This window comes from Grampus griseus (genome assembly GCF_964374135.1).
Source record: "Grampus griseus genome assembly, chromosome: 2".
NCBI lineage: Eukaryota > Metazoa > Chordata > Mammalia > Artiodactyla > Delphinidae > Grampus > Grampus griseus.
Genome location: NC_139018.1, coordinates 157300711 through 157317326, shown reverse-complemented (window position 1 = coordinate 157317326; position 16616 = coordinate 157300711). Strand labels below are relative to the sequence as shown.

At 44.5% G+C, this 16616-nt stretch overlaps 1 protein-coding gene across 3 annotated transcripts in view; it reads right to left on the bottom strand.

The window, feature by feature from the left end:
- Positions 1-16616, bottom strand: part of CAMK1D (calcium/calmodulin dependent protein kinase ID) — a 415759-nt gene that overhangs the window by 329220 nt on the left and 69923 nt on the right. Inside the window, exon 1 of one of the 3 annotated variants that reach the window (XM_082647882.1) lies at positions 2006-2080. The exons of the other annotated variants lie outside the window; for them this stretch is intronic. Coding sequence (XP_082504008.1) covers positions 2006-2052 — 47 coding nt within the window. The 5' untranslated portion in view covers positions 2053-2080. Of the gene's footprint in view, positions 1-2005; positions 2081-16616 lie in introns of those variants that run through there. 3 annotated transcript variants of the gene reach the window in all.

Sequence of the window (16616 nt, the reverse complement as noted above, 5' to 3'; positions counted from 1 at the left end):
AGCACCAGGAACTTGGTAGTGAAAACACACCAGCGGCAACCGCAGACATGAGAAAATTGGTTGACACAGATACAGATGTGCTGGAGGGGTATGAATTCTCGTGGTTTACTTAAAAAGGTCAACTTTTGAATATAAACAAATGATCAAATTTACTAACAAACACTCATAAACACCAATACATGATACATTTATAAATATATATACATACTTTTTTAACTCTTAGAGTTTAATTTCATTCCCTAACCCAGCTAGTCAGGAAATAAGTTTGCTCCCAACACGAATTCCAGCCACTGTCTGCTCGACGGAATGTTGCCAGAGATGCACCTTCTCTAGCATAATGCTCCTTTCTTCTTCCCAGTCCACTCAGAATGGTCCTGTCCATGCTACTGTTAAGTGCTGTCCTCTGAATTATTCTCATCAACACGATAAGACCCTCTTACCTTAACTGGTTAAAAATAAAAGCTTCCTGAATCAAATCAGTCCACTGAGCCTGTTTCGTCTGTCCTTGGATCCCTCTCCTTTCTAATAACACATAGGACAAAGAAATCTCAGTGAGTGAGCGCCAATGAAATATACAAACGTCAACTCTATTTTTGTTGTCCTTGTTCCTACTGTCATTTTACACCCATCGTGCCGGGCTGCCCTGAGACGCTCACAAATATGGTCAAATGCTTATCAGCAGTTAAAAAAAAACTCTTAACAGGCCAGAAATACAAACTGAACATTCAGGAAAACATGCCCATAAAAGAATCATTTATTTTTCATGAAATTAACAGAACTGGGGTTTTGGCAAACCCCTAAAACCACTGTGAACACACACACGTCTTCTTTCGTTGACTCACACAGGAGCTAAGGCCCTTGCTGTGTGCAGAAGATGCAAGAGGTGTTGGATGGGAACATTCAGGGTAAGTGGATAGCAGAGCATAGCGTCTACTGTGTACTTAGGAGACAGAGATGCTCCCAGGAGAACAGTCTTCAGGTTCTGTGACAAGCAACAAACTTCTGGCTCCAAAGATGTTTTGGCAAAACAACACCGTCTCCACCCGGGGCTGCTCATCTGCTATTAGGACCATGTATCGACTACCATCATAGGGGAAGAATGCCTAAAGCTAATTGTGAAAGATTTCCACTGCTTCGGGTTACGTTTACTTTAAAGACGTCTCTCGCTGAACTGCTGCCCCAAAGAGCAAAAGGCAGAGAATCAGCCCACCTTTGCTGAATTTCCCCATTGCCCTATCTCACCTTTGCATCCTTGTCTTTCTTATTTCCTCTTTGGAAGCTGAATTCAGTAGTCACAGATGTAGAAAACAAACCTATGGTTAACCAAGGGGGAGAGGGAGGAGGAGGGATAAATTGGGAGATGGCGATTGACATATCCACACTACTATATATAGAATAGATACCTAATAAGAACCTACTGTATAGTACAGGGGACTCTACTCAATACTCTGTAATGACCTATATGGGAAAAGATCTAAAAAAGAGTGGATGTATGTATTATACGTGTAACTGATTCACTTTGCTGTACACCTGAAACTAACACAGCATTGTAAATCAACTATACTCCAATAAAAATTTAAACAAACAAACAAACAAAACCTCGTTAAATGGGTGAAACCTCTTCTCCAGGCCAAGGGATTGAAAACCAGAGGAGAAGCCAAATCATATAGATAACATTATCCCCACTACAGCCCCACTGCTGTGAAAACAAACCAGAACGGTCAAATCAACTTTTTATTTATTCCACTAACTTCGAGTCTCCTGCCAACACAGTAGTAGACTGGGGTACAGTGACTGCTCTAATGTGTTTATGTTTGAAACTTAAGTGATACTGACCTTACGGTAAAATGAAATCCTGACTGCTATAGCAAAAGACTAAAAGTGAGAATTGACCCCACTGTATTACCCCATCTGTAAGAATATTGTTCACAAAGGCACCACAAAGACGTAGGAATGTAGATCAGCAATGACCCTCCCTTCTGACCTCCGCACGGACCCCTTTTACCTCCTTCCCTGGACCCCAGCAGTAGCAGGCTTCTCTCCCTCGCTCATCACCTGCTTGTTGTCTGCCTGCTCCTTCAACAACGCCAGCCTTATGAAAGCCTGGACCGTAAGGCGCCTGCTGACAGCGCCTAAAATAGCGCCTGGCACGTTGGATTGGCAGATTGGCTCAACAAGCACTGAATGCACTGCCTTAGCTCCTGAGAAATGAAACGGAGCCCATGGCCTCATCTTTTCATGATGCATTCAACCAGCTTCACGCCACCTACTCTTGGTCTGGTTCAGTGTCAAAGGGCAATGCCCAGACAGATTCACTTCCGCTGGTTGGTTGTTTTCTACATCATTCAAAAAGTCAACACGATATAAAAAGATACGCGCAGGAGCTGTTCCTGTATCTATTCCCGATCGCTCCGTTCCCCTCTGCCTGCTCCAGATACACATTTGTATTAGTTTCCTGTTTATCCATCCAGCATTTCTTTATGCAAATATTAGCAAATTCACCTCTATATGTTCACAACCCAATCTTTCTTACATAAAGTTACCACACTGTCTACACTACTTTCCACCTGCTTCTTGTACTTGGCAATGTACCCGGACATCATCCTACATCAGAATGTAGATCTTCCTCGCTCCCTTTCAACAACTGCACAGCATTCTACTGTACACATACACCATCCCTCAACTGCTCCCTGATGACTGATGGACACTGGGTGGCTTCTGATGTTTTGGTGTTACACGCAAAGTTTCAGTGATAACCGTGTACACATGTCATTTCATTACATGAGCAGGTGTATGTACAGGGGAAGATTCCCAGGCCAGGACTGCATATCTTTAATACTGATTCACACTGCCAGATTCCCCTCCTGTAGGTTGTTAAAAGATATTGTTAGGTGGCTATAAAGAGGTGGTGATGCCTTAAAAGTATGTGTGCAGCGTCGGTCACTAGAATTTTTCCCATTCTTGTCAAGGGGAATGCTAACCTAATTCTTCACTTTCATTAAACCCAGGCTCTTTTAAAATTTAAATCAATGCAGCATCCCCTGATGGTGGTCGGTTCAGTTTTCCTCTTCTACTTCTACCCATCAATTCTCTAGGCTAACAGATTTTCCCTCTAGCAACTTATTAGAGGAAAACAGGCTTTCTAAAAAAGCCTAGTTAATATGGGGGGGAATTAAATTTTTATAAGCGTATTCAGGGGTTCTCAATCAGCAGCAAATTTTTTTCTTCATCACAATATCCAAAATGACATGGAAAGAAAAACATAAATGAATATTTAAAATCTTTATTCATTCCAATTCAGGGGACTCCCCTCAAAACTAGTTTATATTCTCAGAGTTTTTAGTAATTCATGACTCTTTTTCACAGTGAGAACCTAAAATTAGAAAATGATGGCTATTTGCAGAATTAATGAAAAGGTCCTTTTCCCACTCCTTTTTGGTTGTTTTTGGTTTTTTCTTTTGCGGTACGCGGGCCTCTCACTGTTGTGGCCTCTCCCGTTGCGGAGCACAGGCTCTGGACGCGCAGGCTCAGCAGCCATGGCTCACGGGCCCAGCCGCTCCGCGGCATGTGGGATCTTCCCAGACCGGGGCACGAACCCACGTCCCCTGCATTGGCAGGCAGACTCTCAACCACTGCGCCACCACAGAAGCCCTCCCACTCCTTTTAGAGACAGCATGAGGAAACAACATACTTTTACATGAGAATCTCGGCTTTCAGGAAACTGATCCTCTAGCTTAGGATATTCATCATAGTCAAGGAGCACAACAGCAATAATCTGCTTTCGTACCAGCACAGTTTGCTAAATACAAGTATACTAGACTAAATTCGTTCCTTTGTTTGATATACGGTTGACCCTTGAACAACGTGGCAGCTGGGGTACCAGTCCTCCCGGCAGTTGAAAGTCCAAGTATAATTTAGAGTGGCTCTTCCATATCCAGAGTTCTCCATCCCAAGGATCAACCATCCACAGATCAAACAACTGCAGATGACGTAGTACTATAGTATTTACTATTGAAAAAAAATCTGCGTAGGAGTGGACCCGTGTGGCACAAACCCATGTTGTTCAAGGGTCAACTGTACTTTTGCACCATGCCGTCAACACACTTTAAAACCATTTGGCGCGGACAGTACGATATCCTTTCCTGTGCTAGTGACTGTGAACTTCAATTCCGGGGACAGTTTGTTAACCTTAATCAGTAACTCATACTCCATCCACCAAAGACATGCACAAGAGTATTTTTAGCTGCTGTATTCATACTAGCCCCAAACTGGAAACAAACAAATGTCCATCAAGTGTAGAATGTGTATCTAGATTTCATACAACCGAACACTACACAGCGACGGGGGAAAATGAACAATTTATATACATAACAACATGAATGAATCCACAAAATGTAAGTATGATTCCCTTCACGTGGAATTTAAATCAGGCAAAACTGCTTTATGATGACAGAGGTCAGAATGATTGCCCTTGGGGAGGGGGACGTTGTTCCAACTGGGAAAAGGGGACCGGGGACCTTCTACGGTGATGCAAATGTTCTACATCTTGATCTAGGTGGTCATTACATGGGTTAAAATTTTTGAGGTTTGTGAAATTTACTCTATGTAAATTATACCTGAGCTGGTCAGCTAGCATCCTAACCAAGAAGTCCTTACTCGGGCTTCCCTGGTGGTGCAGTGGTTGAGAGTCCGCCTGCTGATGCAGGGGACACGGGTTTGTGCCCCGGTCTGGGAAGATCCCACATGCTGCGGAGGCCCGTGAGCTATGCGGCCAAAATAAATAAATAAATGCTCTTTTTTTTAAAAAAAAAAAAAAAGGTTTATCTATTCTAGGAGTGCCTGTCATAGGAATGACAATATTTACTGAAGGATACTCTTATCAGAACTTACCTCTCTCACCCCCTCTAAATCAATTAGTCGCTGAGGCTAAGACAGAGGGAAGAACCCAGGAGGCACCCATGATGCTGGGGAACACCCAGCCCCGCAAGGGGAAGGTCAGGGTAAAGGGGGAGGAGTCATCCCACAGCCCTGATGGCCCTTTCCCAGCAGTGCCCCCCACTGCGTCCCTTCCCTCCTCCTCCCCCCGTGCCAGGCTGGCCCAGAGGAGCAGAAGGGGTGAAGCCCCCTCTCCCTCCCGACTCCTGGGAACCTGCTGGAAGCCCACCTACTGCTTCTCTCCCCTAAACCAGCGTGGCCTGAGTCAGAGGTTCAGAATGAGGAAGCCCTTTATTACCACATACTACAGCCCTCAATTAGCTTTTCTCAGGAATAAAGTTAATATCTTGGTCTCCGTCTATCTGAACCCTCAGCCCAACTTCTCAACTGGTTCAGAGCTCAGGTGGGAAAGGCTGTGTTGTTAATGGGCCCCCACGCTTCACACACAGCCCCCAGGGGCCTGAGGCAGGAGTGGTGAGAAGGCAAAGAAGCTGGGAAGAGGCTTTACCAGGGCCCCTGCATGACGCAGAGAATGCGCCCATCACAGGGGCCTCTGGGGATGGAGCGCCTGATATCCACCCATAGGCGGTCCCTGCATGACCTTTTCATTCTTTTGTTCTGGAACAATAGGAATTTCCTAGATAGGTAACCTGAGACACCCAGCATTTAGTCTCCTTGAATAAAACACTAGAGTCTCAAGTAACAAAATGAAATCAGGGAAGGGCTTCCCTGGTGGCGCAGTGGTTGAGGGTCCGCCTGCCAATGCAGGGGACATGGGTTCGTGCCCCGGTCCGGGAAGATCCCACATGCCGCGGAGCGGCTGGGCCCGTGAGCCATGGCTGCTGAGCCTGCGTGTCCGGAGCCTGTGCTCCACAACGGGAGAGGCCACGACAGTGAGAGGCCCGCAAAAGAGTGTACCGCAAAAATAAATAAATAAATAAAATGAAATCAGGGGAGAGGGATAAATTAGGAGTTTGGGATTAAGAGATACACACTACTATATATAAAATACATAAACAACAAGGACCCACTGTATAGCACAAGGAATTATATTCAATACCTTGTGATAACCTATAATGGAAAAGAATCTGAAAAAGTACGTGTGTGTGTGTGTGTGTGTGTGTGTGTGTGTGTGTGTGTAATATATCGCTTTGCTGTACACCTGAAACTAACACAACATTGTAAATCAACTATACTTCAATTTAAAAAAAAAAAAACACGAAATCAAAAAGACTCTCAAAGTCCTCAGCTAGCTCTAAATGGCATTATGAACATTTACGGAACACACAAAATGCAAGCTTAAACCCAAACCTGCTGGGTTTAAAATGAATTGACTGCCTCTTTCTCTCTGGCAAGTGTACAATTTTTCTAACCAGTGTCAACGCTCAGTCTGCCCAACCTACAGGTTGACCTACAGGTCAAGGCCAGTGTGAGGTGACCCCAAACTGCCTCAACTGATCCCGTAAACCAAATCATTTCCAAATTTCCATCTCATCCTGCTGTAGAGCCACAGTTTATGTCTATAAACTTTGAATCCTCCTCCTCCAAGAAGGAGAGAGAAATGAACAAAATCAGAGCAGCTCCCTAAAGGTATTAAACATAAAGCAATGCGCCTTAGAGATCATTCAGTTAGTCCTTCTCCCTCGTTCCTTGTATGAAGCAACTGTAGTGACATAAAGTAAATTCAGTATATGACCTGACCACACATGGGGAAACCAAACAGGAACTGGTATTAGAGGATATTAAAAAATTATTAATTGTGTTAGTTGTGATCATGTTATTTTAGTTTTATGGGGAAACTTCCTTCCTTCCTTCTTCCCTCCCTCCTTTCCTGCCTTCCTTCCTTCTTTCCTCCCTCCCTCCCTTCCTTCTTTCCTTTCTTCGCAGGATGGGATTAATACTTAATCCACACTAAGTATTATTAGGGGTGGAATGTCAAGATACTTATTTTTGAAGTTGAGAGGTAACTGACATATAACATTGTGTAAATTTACGGTGTACAACATGTTGCTTTATGTTGCTTTGATACACTTACATACTGCAGTACGATTACACTGCAGTGTTAGCTAACACCTCCACTGCCTCACATAATTACCATTTCTTTCTTGTGGCGAGAACATTTACCATCTAGTCTCTTAGCAACTTTCAAGTACATAGTAGAGTATGTTAGCTAGAGTCACCATGCTGTGCATTAGATCCCCAGAACTTATTCATCTTCTAACTGCAAGTCTGTACCCTTTGATCAACATCTCCCCAACTTCCCCACCCCCCAGCCCCTGGTAACCACCTTTCTACTCTCTGCTTCTACAAGTTCAGCTTTTTTACATTTCACATATAAGTGATATCATACAGTATTTGTCTTTGTCTACCTGACTTATCTCTAGGTCCATCCATGTTTTTGCAAATGGTAGGATTTCCTTTTTTCTCATGGCTGAATAATACTCCATTTTATCAATACCGTATCTCCTTTATCCATTCATACGGTAATGGACACTTAGCTTGTCTCCATGTCTTGGTTATTGTGATTAATGCTGCAGTAAGATATCTTCAATTTACTTTAAAATATGTTAGCATTTTTTACAAATGGAGCGAGTTAAATAAGCGAATGAATGAATAGCTGTCTGACCCAAGGGACACACACCTGGTTAGTGGAGGAGCTGGGTAATAGCCAAGCATCCTTCCTCTATTGGTTTACAAGGGACCCTTTACAGTGTTTTATACTCTCAACACCAGAGCAGCTACTCAAGGTGACCGCAGCCCTTCAGAGGCCCATTTGGGCTCCACCCACTCAGCTTTGGAAGGGCCCTGCACCGTCCAAATTAGTGTGGCAAACTGGGCTTGGATGAAAAGAGTAAGCTGCTAGATTGGGCTTCTTCTCAGATCCAAATGACCAAGGCATGGCCAAACAGTCATTGAACACTGGCCTGAGGAGACATCTGTTCCAAGTTTCTACAACCATATCAGTGTACCAAGAAACTAGAATCTCTCATCATGTAATAACATGACCTAACAGCATTAGGGTGTATTCATACAGTAATAACCAGGAACTGCTTACTATGTACCAGGGACTACTCTAAGGGTTTGACAAGAACGATCTCAGTTAATCACTGCAATACCCAAAGAGGCTGTTGTCTCCATCATACAGAGGAAGGAACCAGAGCACAGAGAGTTTGAGAAAGTTACCACGACCACAGAGCCCTAAGGGTCAGCATCACCCTTTAGGATGACTCTGCCGTACGTTCTCCTTGTGCCACACTCCACTTCCACATAGTCACAGCCGATGTTTTTCTCTGGGAGAAATGGTCCAGGGATACTTCTCATTTCTGTCCTTAAAAACAGTACAAAAGAATGAAAACAAAAGGTAAAAGAGAAAAAACAGAATCCGCCCCACAGGCCCAAACAAGATGTCCGATGTCAGAAAAATCTTTCACTTTGTTTTTCTCATGAAAAATTCAAACCTTCAAGTGCCCGCCTAACTCTCTTCTCCAAACAAATCTGGACTAGAAAGGCAGGCAGCTCTGTGATTTCCCCTCTAGAGAACTATCTGAAGGCTCCCCACTGGACAGCAGAGACCCAGGCTGCCCACTGAGCCTCTCATCCCGATGTGATGGGCAGCTGCCAGTCATTCCCTTCAAGGGCTCTGAGTGAGTTTCTGCAGAAAAGTCTTCACACACATGCACAGCAAAGAAAGGAGGATGCAGTCAACCTTCCAATACCTTCTCTAATGCTTCCAGTACTGACAATGACTTTGAATGAACCTTTACAGTTAAATTACATCATTAATGTTGTGTCTTCAAAGCTAAAATGAGATACAAGACTAAAAAAATCAATTTGAAACAACTGATCCTAGAAAAAGTGAGGTGTCTTAGGATGAAATGGGGATACTGCCTGTTGGAATGGTCCCATTCCAGAGCCCTTTCTCTCCATTAATCCAACAGGAATAAGTTAAGGGTGTCGGGTGTAATCTTAGAAGTCGTCACAGAATTCTCAAAGGATGTCTTCAATTCTTTGAGGATTCTCAAAGAATTCTCAAAATACAGCACATGTAGCATCTGAAAGCACGGAGGGGAGGGTAGACTAAAAACCAGATCAACAAGAACCAAGAGTTCTAACTCCAAAGGGTTCAGTAATTATTGACATGAACGTTTCTGCAACGGGCCTTGATCACAAAAAGAAAAAGGATTTTTATCTTGGCTACTTTCCCTATTTGAAAAACCTGAGTTTCCTCAAAAATTAGTAGGCTGAATGAGGAAGGTAATAATTAAGGCACAGAGGCCATATTTCCTATCTTCCATGGAAAGGAACAGCGGTATCTACAAATAACAAGAGCCTCTCACACGAAACAGCTTCCTTTCACTAGCTGGGAACTTCTCGTTCCTTCCCCAAATTCATCATTGTGAAAATTAGTATTTGACATTCACCAAATGCCAACAGCAGGCCTCTATCTGCTATTATGACTACATCATTTGTTCACCTCTGAGCTGACTTCCAAAACATGGTTAACTTCGGCCCAGAAAACAACCGTCAGGCAAGAAGATAAGGAAGGCAATTGGAAGTTATACTAACAATAAAAATAAATTAGTGATATAATTTTCAGCCGTTGTCAAGGGCATGCTTTATGGTTTTTACATTAAAAAGACTGGGGACTCTTTTTCTTTTTTCTTTTTTCTTTTTATGACTTCAGACAGTGCAGATGTGACGGTTATAATGGCTAAAGGCTAGTCAGGAAAAGACCTTGGGATAGTCTCCTGTCTAAAAATGTGTGTTGACATGACTAAGCAATGAAACTTTGAAAACCCAAAGGCAAGTCTGTCTATTCTGCAGCCCAGTCGTGTGTCTTCCCTTTTCTCACCCATATTTTGGTGCTAAGTATCTCACAGTTGGGAATGGCAAGGCCAACATGGAAGCCAGCCAAATAACAAGAGACAGAAGGCCTAGGCCTGTCTTTCACCCCAAAGAAGCTACGACAAAAATGGCAGAACCAGGGGCTTCCCTGGTGGCGCAGTGGTTGAGAGTCCGCCTGCCGATGCAGGGGACACAGGTTCGTGCCCCGGTCCGGGAGGATCCCACATGCCGCGGAGCGGCTGGGCCCGTGAGCCATGGCCGCTGAGCCTGCGCGTCCGGAGCCTGTGCTCCACAACGGGAGAGGCCACAACAGTGAGAGGCCCGCGTACCGCAAAAAAAAAAAAAAAAAGGCAGAACCAAAGCTAATTCTAACTAAACTCTAGCCGTGCAGTATTTAAACCAGTTCCAAGGTGGTTTCATTTCAGAACTCTCACATTAACTCAACGAGCATATTCTCTTCCTCAAAGTCGAAGAGACCAGGGAAACGGAGATTTCCACGGTCCTTCTCATGCCTGACTATATAAGCACAACCCATGGTTCATGTCTCCAGGAAGGCAATTACAATATTATATTGTAACCACTAATTTCTCTGCTTGTCTGTCCCTTCCCCTCCATGACAGGGCCCTCAAAACGCCAGCACACCATGTATTCATCTGTTTGACAGCAGCGCCTGGCTCTGACTGGACATCTGTCATCTCTGTTCCATAAATACTGAATAAATCTTTATAAACACAGAATCTCTGAGAAGACTTTCTGCTCAAAAATATCCTTCCAACTCAAGCCAGAATTTCACTATTAAAGGTTAATCTCTTTGGCTCTGTCTTCCAGAGTTTTTAAAGTAGATCTCTGTGAAGGGTGTCACTGTCTTCTCATCTGCTGTGAGCTAATATATAAAGGGAATAAAAGAAAATGGCTCAAAGGGAAAGATTAAAGAGGAGAGAAACAGTGAGGAAGGGGTGGTGGAAGGAGTGAAGGAAATGAGAAGAAAAGATAAGGTGGGAAGGAGGCAAAGACACAGCCGCCTTCTTCAGTTCTGCCTGGAATCCATCATCACAGCCTCCTTTCCTGGAAGAACTGTGGACGTTCCTGGGTGTACTCACTCCTATTGTGCCTCTTCTTACAAACGAAATGGAGGAAACAGGTTTTCACGGTCCCCAAAATGCTCAACAGTGGTTGCAAGTTTCTTTTTGATTTTTTTCTCCTTTTTAGAAAAGAAAGCAAAACAAAAGGAGAGAAGAACACTCCACACACCACCTTTCACGACCTCAAAGAACAACATCATTAGACTCTGGACGTGAAAACTCTGCCTGCAGGTCAATGTTCAAGGTTTGGGGTGACAACTAAAAACAGTGACCAGGAAAGGAAGGGCTTTGCAGATCCAACTGAAATAAAACATTAGGAGACTGAAGTTCCGCTTCTGTATAACGTTTACAAGAAATCAAAGTTTTAAGGAAAGCAAATTACTAGGAAAGACTACTTTAATAACTCCTTGAGCATATGGTTTAAATTTTATGGAGTTTTTGGTCCATTCTAATTCATTAATAACACCTGGAGAATTATTTCTGCTGCGTTTTTATGCCGTCAAAGAGACTGTCTTTTATAACTTTAAATGCAAATTGCAAATTTACATTTTTTCACCTTTCTGTGCAAGAAAATTCAATTTATACAATTTCCAATCTATTCTACGTTCTAGAGATTTTACTGAATCTGACGATTAGCAAGTGCTTCTCAGGTTATTTGAGGGTTTTAGTTTCCATCTTTGAGTACAGCGTAGAATAAAGAAAAGTAAGCTTAGATGAGAGAGGGGAAAAATAGAGTTTGCCATTTGTCACATCAAATTAAACAAACCAAAACAAACAAACCGATGTATATCTATATATCCAAAAGGACTAAAATACAACAAGAGTATTAGGAGGGAAAAAGGGGGAACAGCTCTACTCTTTCATAATTACTACATATTTTAAAAGAGACTTTTATGAGGAGTTACAAGGAGTAAACAAACCCCAGGCCAGGGAAGCCCCATCTCTGCCTTTCATCGGATTTAAAGAGAAGTTCCTGCTATAAAGTAAGACACGTCAGAACACTAAATTCTTCTCCATTTTGTTTAGACAAACAAAATCTCCTCAGCCTGCCTGGTACCAAAGATACAGCAGGAGAAAAGAAGGAATTGCAGGCCCCTCTCAGGACTCGGGGACCGTCAGGTTCAAGTGCAAACCACTCAGAACACAGCTCTGCAGCTTGTTCATGCAACAGATGTTGACACCGACAATGCTAACAGAAGGAGGGAGGATGAACAGCAAGAGGAAAACTCCACAGCTGCCATCACAGCCGAACCCTCACATGCAGGCAAACAATACGATGCACATTTCAGGTGTATCAATTTCATCTCCACAGCTCACTGAATGGTGATAAAGCTTCCAGCAGATATAAAGGGATGTGCATTCACAAAATAATTGTAAAAACATGTGGCTCTTGCTGTCTGGCCTTCAGTGAATAAATGCACCCACATACGAGCACTTTCAATCCACGTGAAACCACAGCAAACAACCGTTCTGGTCTCTGAGACACACGCAGTCTTTTTACCCACAGAAAGCACCTGTCATATAACTTCAAAAATGAGTTGCAGAAAAGAAAAACGATTTTAGCCTGTGCGATACAGAACAGTAAATAGTCCTCTGACAGTCAGGCACTGGGCTTGGGATAACAGCTCCTGGGAGATGTAGACAAGGGTGCCTGACATCTGTTCTACCCAGACAACAGTCTCCCACCCACGAGGGCTGCATGACTCCGTTTTTAACAGCTGGGAGGGGAAGATGGGAAAGATTCCTGCACCAGAAGTCTGAGGTCTGGGGAAAATTCCAGGGAAAGCCAAAATCCGATGCAAGTATTATGTCTTTCTAAAAAAAAAAATGAAAGTAACATAGTGCTGTTTGAGGATACGGTTTATACTCGGTGTCCAAAGGCAAGTCTCTTTATTTTTGGTTGTCTACCTGAAGTCAAAACTATTAACTGTATGGCAGAATGGGGCAAGGCAGGAAGGAAAGAGGCAGGCTTCCTCTATGCTACGGAGAACAAACCCATCACATCTCTACCACGATACCTCAAACTTCAGAAGTTATGGCGAGAATTTTAAACCTCAAGGTTAGTAATCCCTAGCACGACTCCAAAAATGCAGACCCACTACCCCTGGTAAGAGATCAGCAGCAGTGGACAAATTTCCTTACAATATTGAAGTCCCAGACCAGTGAAATGAATAGAAAGGAGGTTCCAGCAAACAGGAAGGTGACAAGGCAAAGATGTGCCCAGGAAGCCCTACTGATAGAATAGCCTGGGCTTAGAAATAGGGTTTTCTTAGAAGCTGAACATGTCATTTAAGAAAGGAACGGAATTAATGTCCTGGGGAGTTAAGCCTTTTCATCCTTCCAATTCAGAGAGGACAGAAGCCAAATATATAATTCCATCAGGGCAGAGGACAAAGGAGGCCGTTACCTGATGTGAAGCAAAGGACCAGGGTTGGAGAAAAGAGGCCAAGAACTGCTCTGAATGAGGATTCTTCTCCAAGGCAGATCTGAGATCAGGGGTCCAAGGTGAAGAGGATGAGGACCAATGCGCAAGGTGCAGGGCAATGACTTCCGCTGCCGGAATCACTCTATAAGCCTAGCGGGGTATGCAGGAAGTGATCACAGCAGGCCTGATTTCTGTCCTTGGAAGGGGCTGCTTCCAAGGCTGGTCCTTGACGGGCACCTGAGAATTTGGATGTGCAAAGGGTTCCCACCATGCAAACTGCAGAGACTGGCTCCCTGTCCGACCCTGTTCATGTATCAGTGTGGTTCAGGCCTGAGTAAGACAAAAAGGTGAGGTAAGGGAGAATTTGCTCTCCACCTGATTACTAAGCTGGGACACTGGTGCTGGATGTCCCTGCCCTCAGACTGGGACGGACACCACTGGCTCTCCTGCTTCTCAGGCCTTCAGACTCGGACTGGAATCATACCACCACCTCTCCCGGGCCTCCAGCTGCTGACTGCAAATCATGGGACTTCTCAGCCTCCATAATGACATGAGCCAATTCCTATCTATCTAACTGTCTATCCACCTATCTGTCTATCTATCTATCTCCTTTTGGTTGTTTCTCTGCTGAACCCTGAATAATACAGGAATATTATTTAATAGGTTTGAGGCTATTGCAAGGAATTTTTTTACTTTTCAGTTATGGAAGGAGATTTGCTCATTTACGTCCTTAAATTTTTGGAATCATTAAGCAATAACCTGTTAGGTGCTATTATCCCTAAAGCCACCGGTTAATTCAGGGCTAGTAATGAAGGCTCACAAGTAGTGGAAGAACAGCCTGGAATATAAAAGCCAGGACCCCAGCCTACTTCACAGCTTTGACTGGACCCAGCCCTGCTCCAGCCCCTGGTAACTACAGCAGTGGACAGCTCCGGGGCACCCATCATCTGGCCTCAGTGCCAGGTCTTTCACACACATGATCACAAAACCGCAAACCTGAAGGACTCTCCCATTTTACAGATGGGATTCGGAAAGGCAGAGCAATGTGTCAGAAGTCACAAGTCAAGGTGTGTCTAGTTTCAAACCCCACACACTCTATATCATCGCTCTGTGGCCAACTACAATCTGAGAAACACTCCAACGGACTGGGTTTCGTTCAGAAGAAAAAAAATTTTAGGGCTGATTATTCAAGGTAAGACAACTACAGAAAAGCAAGAGAGCTTTTCCCTGTTGGCATATACAAAAACACTCAGTATCACCCTAGGCCTTTGGATGTACTGAGAGCACCCTGAGAAGAACATACCCAACCCAGGTGAGACGCCAAAGACTTAAGGAAAAGTCGCTGAAATTCAGGGCACCAGCTGCCCCTACGGTGGGCGCCCACATAAGCGTCTCATTCCACTCGAGCTGAGGATAAAACTGTACTACGCCTATGAACGTTTCCACGACGGGTGAAAGGTTTACGGTGAACATCTGCTTTCCTTCTGGGAGTCTGGAATTGGGGCACAGCCAGGCAGAGGTGCCTACGTGGTCAGCCCCAGTAAAAACCCGGGCTGCTGGGGTTTAACCTAGCTTCTCCAGGAGACGCCATCTCACACACAGGGTCACAACTTACTGCTGGGGAATTAAGCTCATCCTGTGTGGCTCCACAGGGGAAGGACCCTGGGAAGCTCGCGCCTGGTCTCCCTGGACTTCGCCCCACGTGCCTTTTCCTTTCACTGATTTTGCTCTGTATCCTCTCACTGTAATAAATCACAGTCATGAGTAAGACGATCCGCTGAGTCCTGTGAGTTCTCCTGGCAAATCATCAAACCGTGGTGGTCTTGGGGACCCTAACCCAGGGGGCTTCATACCTACCTTGTGAGCGACCCACTAAGCCGTGGTACCAGATACTCAAGATCCAACCCTTTGCCGTGTGGACCAGGAACGCATGTCTCCCGTCCCCCTGCACCAAGGAGGGATGATACTTCAAACTCAGAGGCACTCACAGATCCGCCCAAACTTGGACCGCAGGAAGTGTGGCATCCTGAAATGCTGGCCTAACAGACAGGTAGTCCTCCCACTGACACTGGGACTCTCAACACAACCATTCACCAGGTGAGGCCTGACCGCTCGTAGTACCCAGATGAAACAGAGCTGAGAGTCGGCCAGGAGCAGGGCCGCAAACGTGTTATCTGTTCTGCAGGTTCATCACTCTGCGTGTTAGTCAGGGTTCTGCAGAGAAACAGAACCAGTAGGAGATAGAGAGAGATACAGGAGGAGATTTATTATAGGAATTGTCACGCAGTTATGGAAGCTGAGAAGCCCCACAGTCGGCTGTCTGCCAGCTGAAGAACCAGGAAAGACAGAGGTGCGATTCAGTCTGAGTTCAAAGGCCCGAGAACCGGGGAAGCCAATGGGTGAAGTCCCAGAGTCTGAAGGCCCAAGAACCAGGAGCCCCAATGTCCCAGAGCAGGAGGAGATGGACGTCCAGCTCAAGAAGAGAGTGAACCTGCCCTTCCTCCGCCTTTTTGTTCTACGCAGGCCCTCGGGATTGGATGAGGCTTCTGCACGTTAGGGAAGGCTCTCCGTTATGCAGTGCACTGATTCAAATGTTAATCTCCTCCGGAAACAAACTCACCCAGAAATAATGTTTCACCAGTTATCTGGGCACCCCTTAGCCCAGCCAAAACATATTACTGCAAAAAACGCTCTGAACCCATGGCTTTGTTTTTCCTTCGTTTTTGTGGGCTTTATTCCGTGAATATACAACAAGTGCCCACTTCTTGGAGAAGCACATGTAAGGCATTTTGGGGAGACACGACCAATAAGGTCCTGTTCCCCTTCAAAGCACGTGAACCTTGAATAAGTGTTCCAAAATTCCATGAGTTGGAACTACCAGATTCTGCTTCCCTTGGCCCAGTTTCATCCTTCTTTTGTTGACTGAATCATCAAGGAAAATTGAGGAAGAGAACCGTAAGAAAACCTAGACTATTTTGTTTGAAAAAGCAAATATAAAAAATATCAAACCCTTCAATCTGAGAAAGGGGCCAAAAAAAAAAAAAAAAAAAAGAATACCATGCAACCTGGAACAGGAAATGAGGGCAGAAAGAAGAATACCAATCGTTGGTAATCAAATCCTGTGGTCTGCAGAAGGGCACTCTGTAGTGATGAGAATAAGCAGCAAATCTCCGGGAAAGTGTGAGGCATCAAAGTAGCTGAGGCTAGGAAAGGTATTCAGCTGGGAGACCAGGGGATCTCCATGCCCCTCTCATCTCTAAGAGGAGAACAGCACAAAGAGGGTAATTCTGAGGCTGGCTGAGATGAAACCTGACCGAGCACCTGGTGTG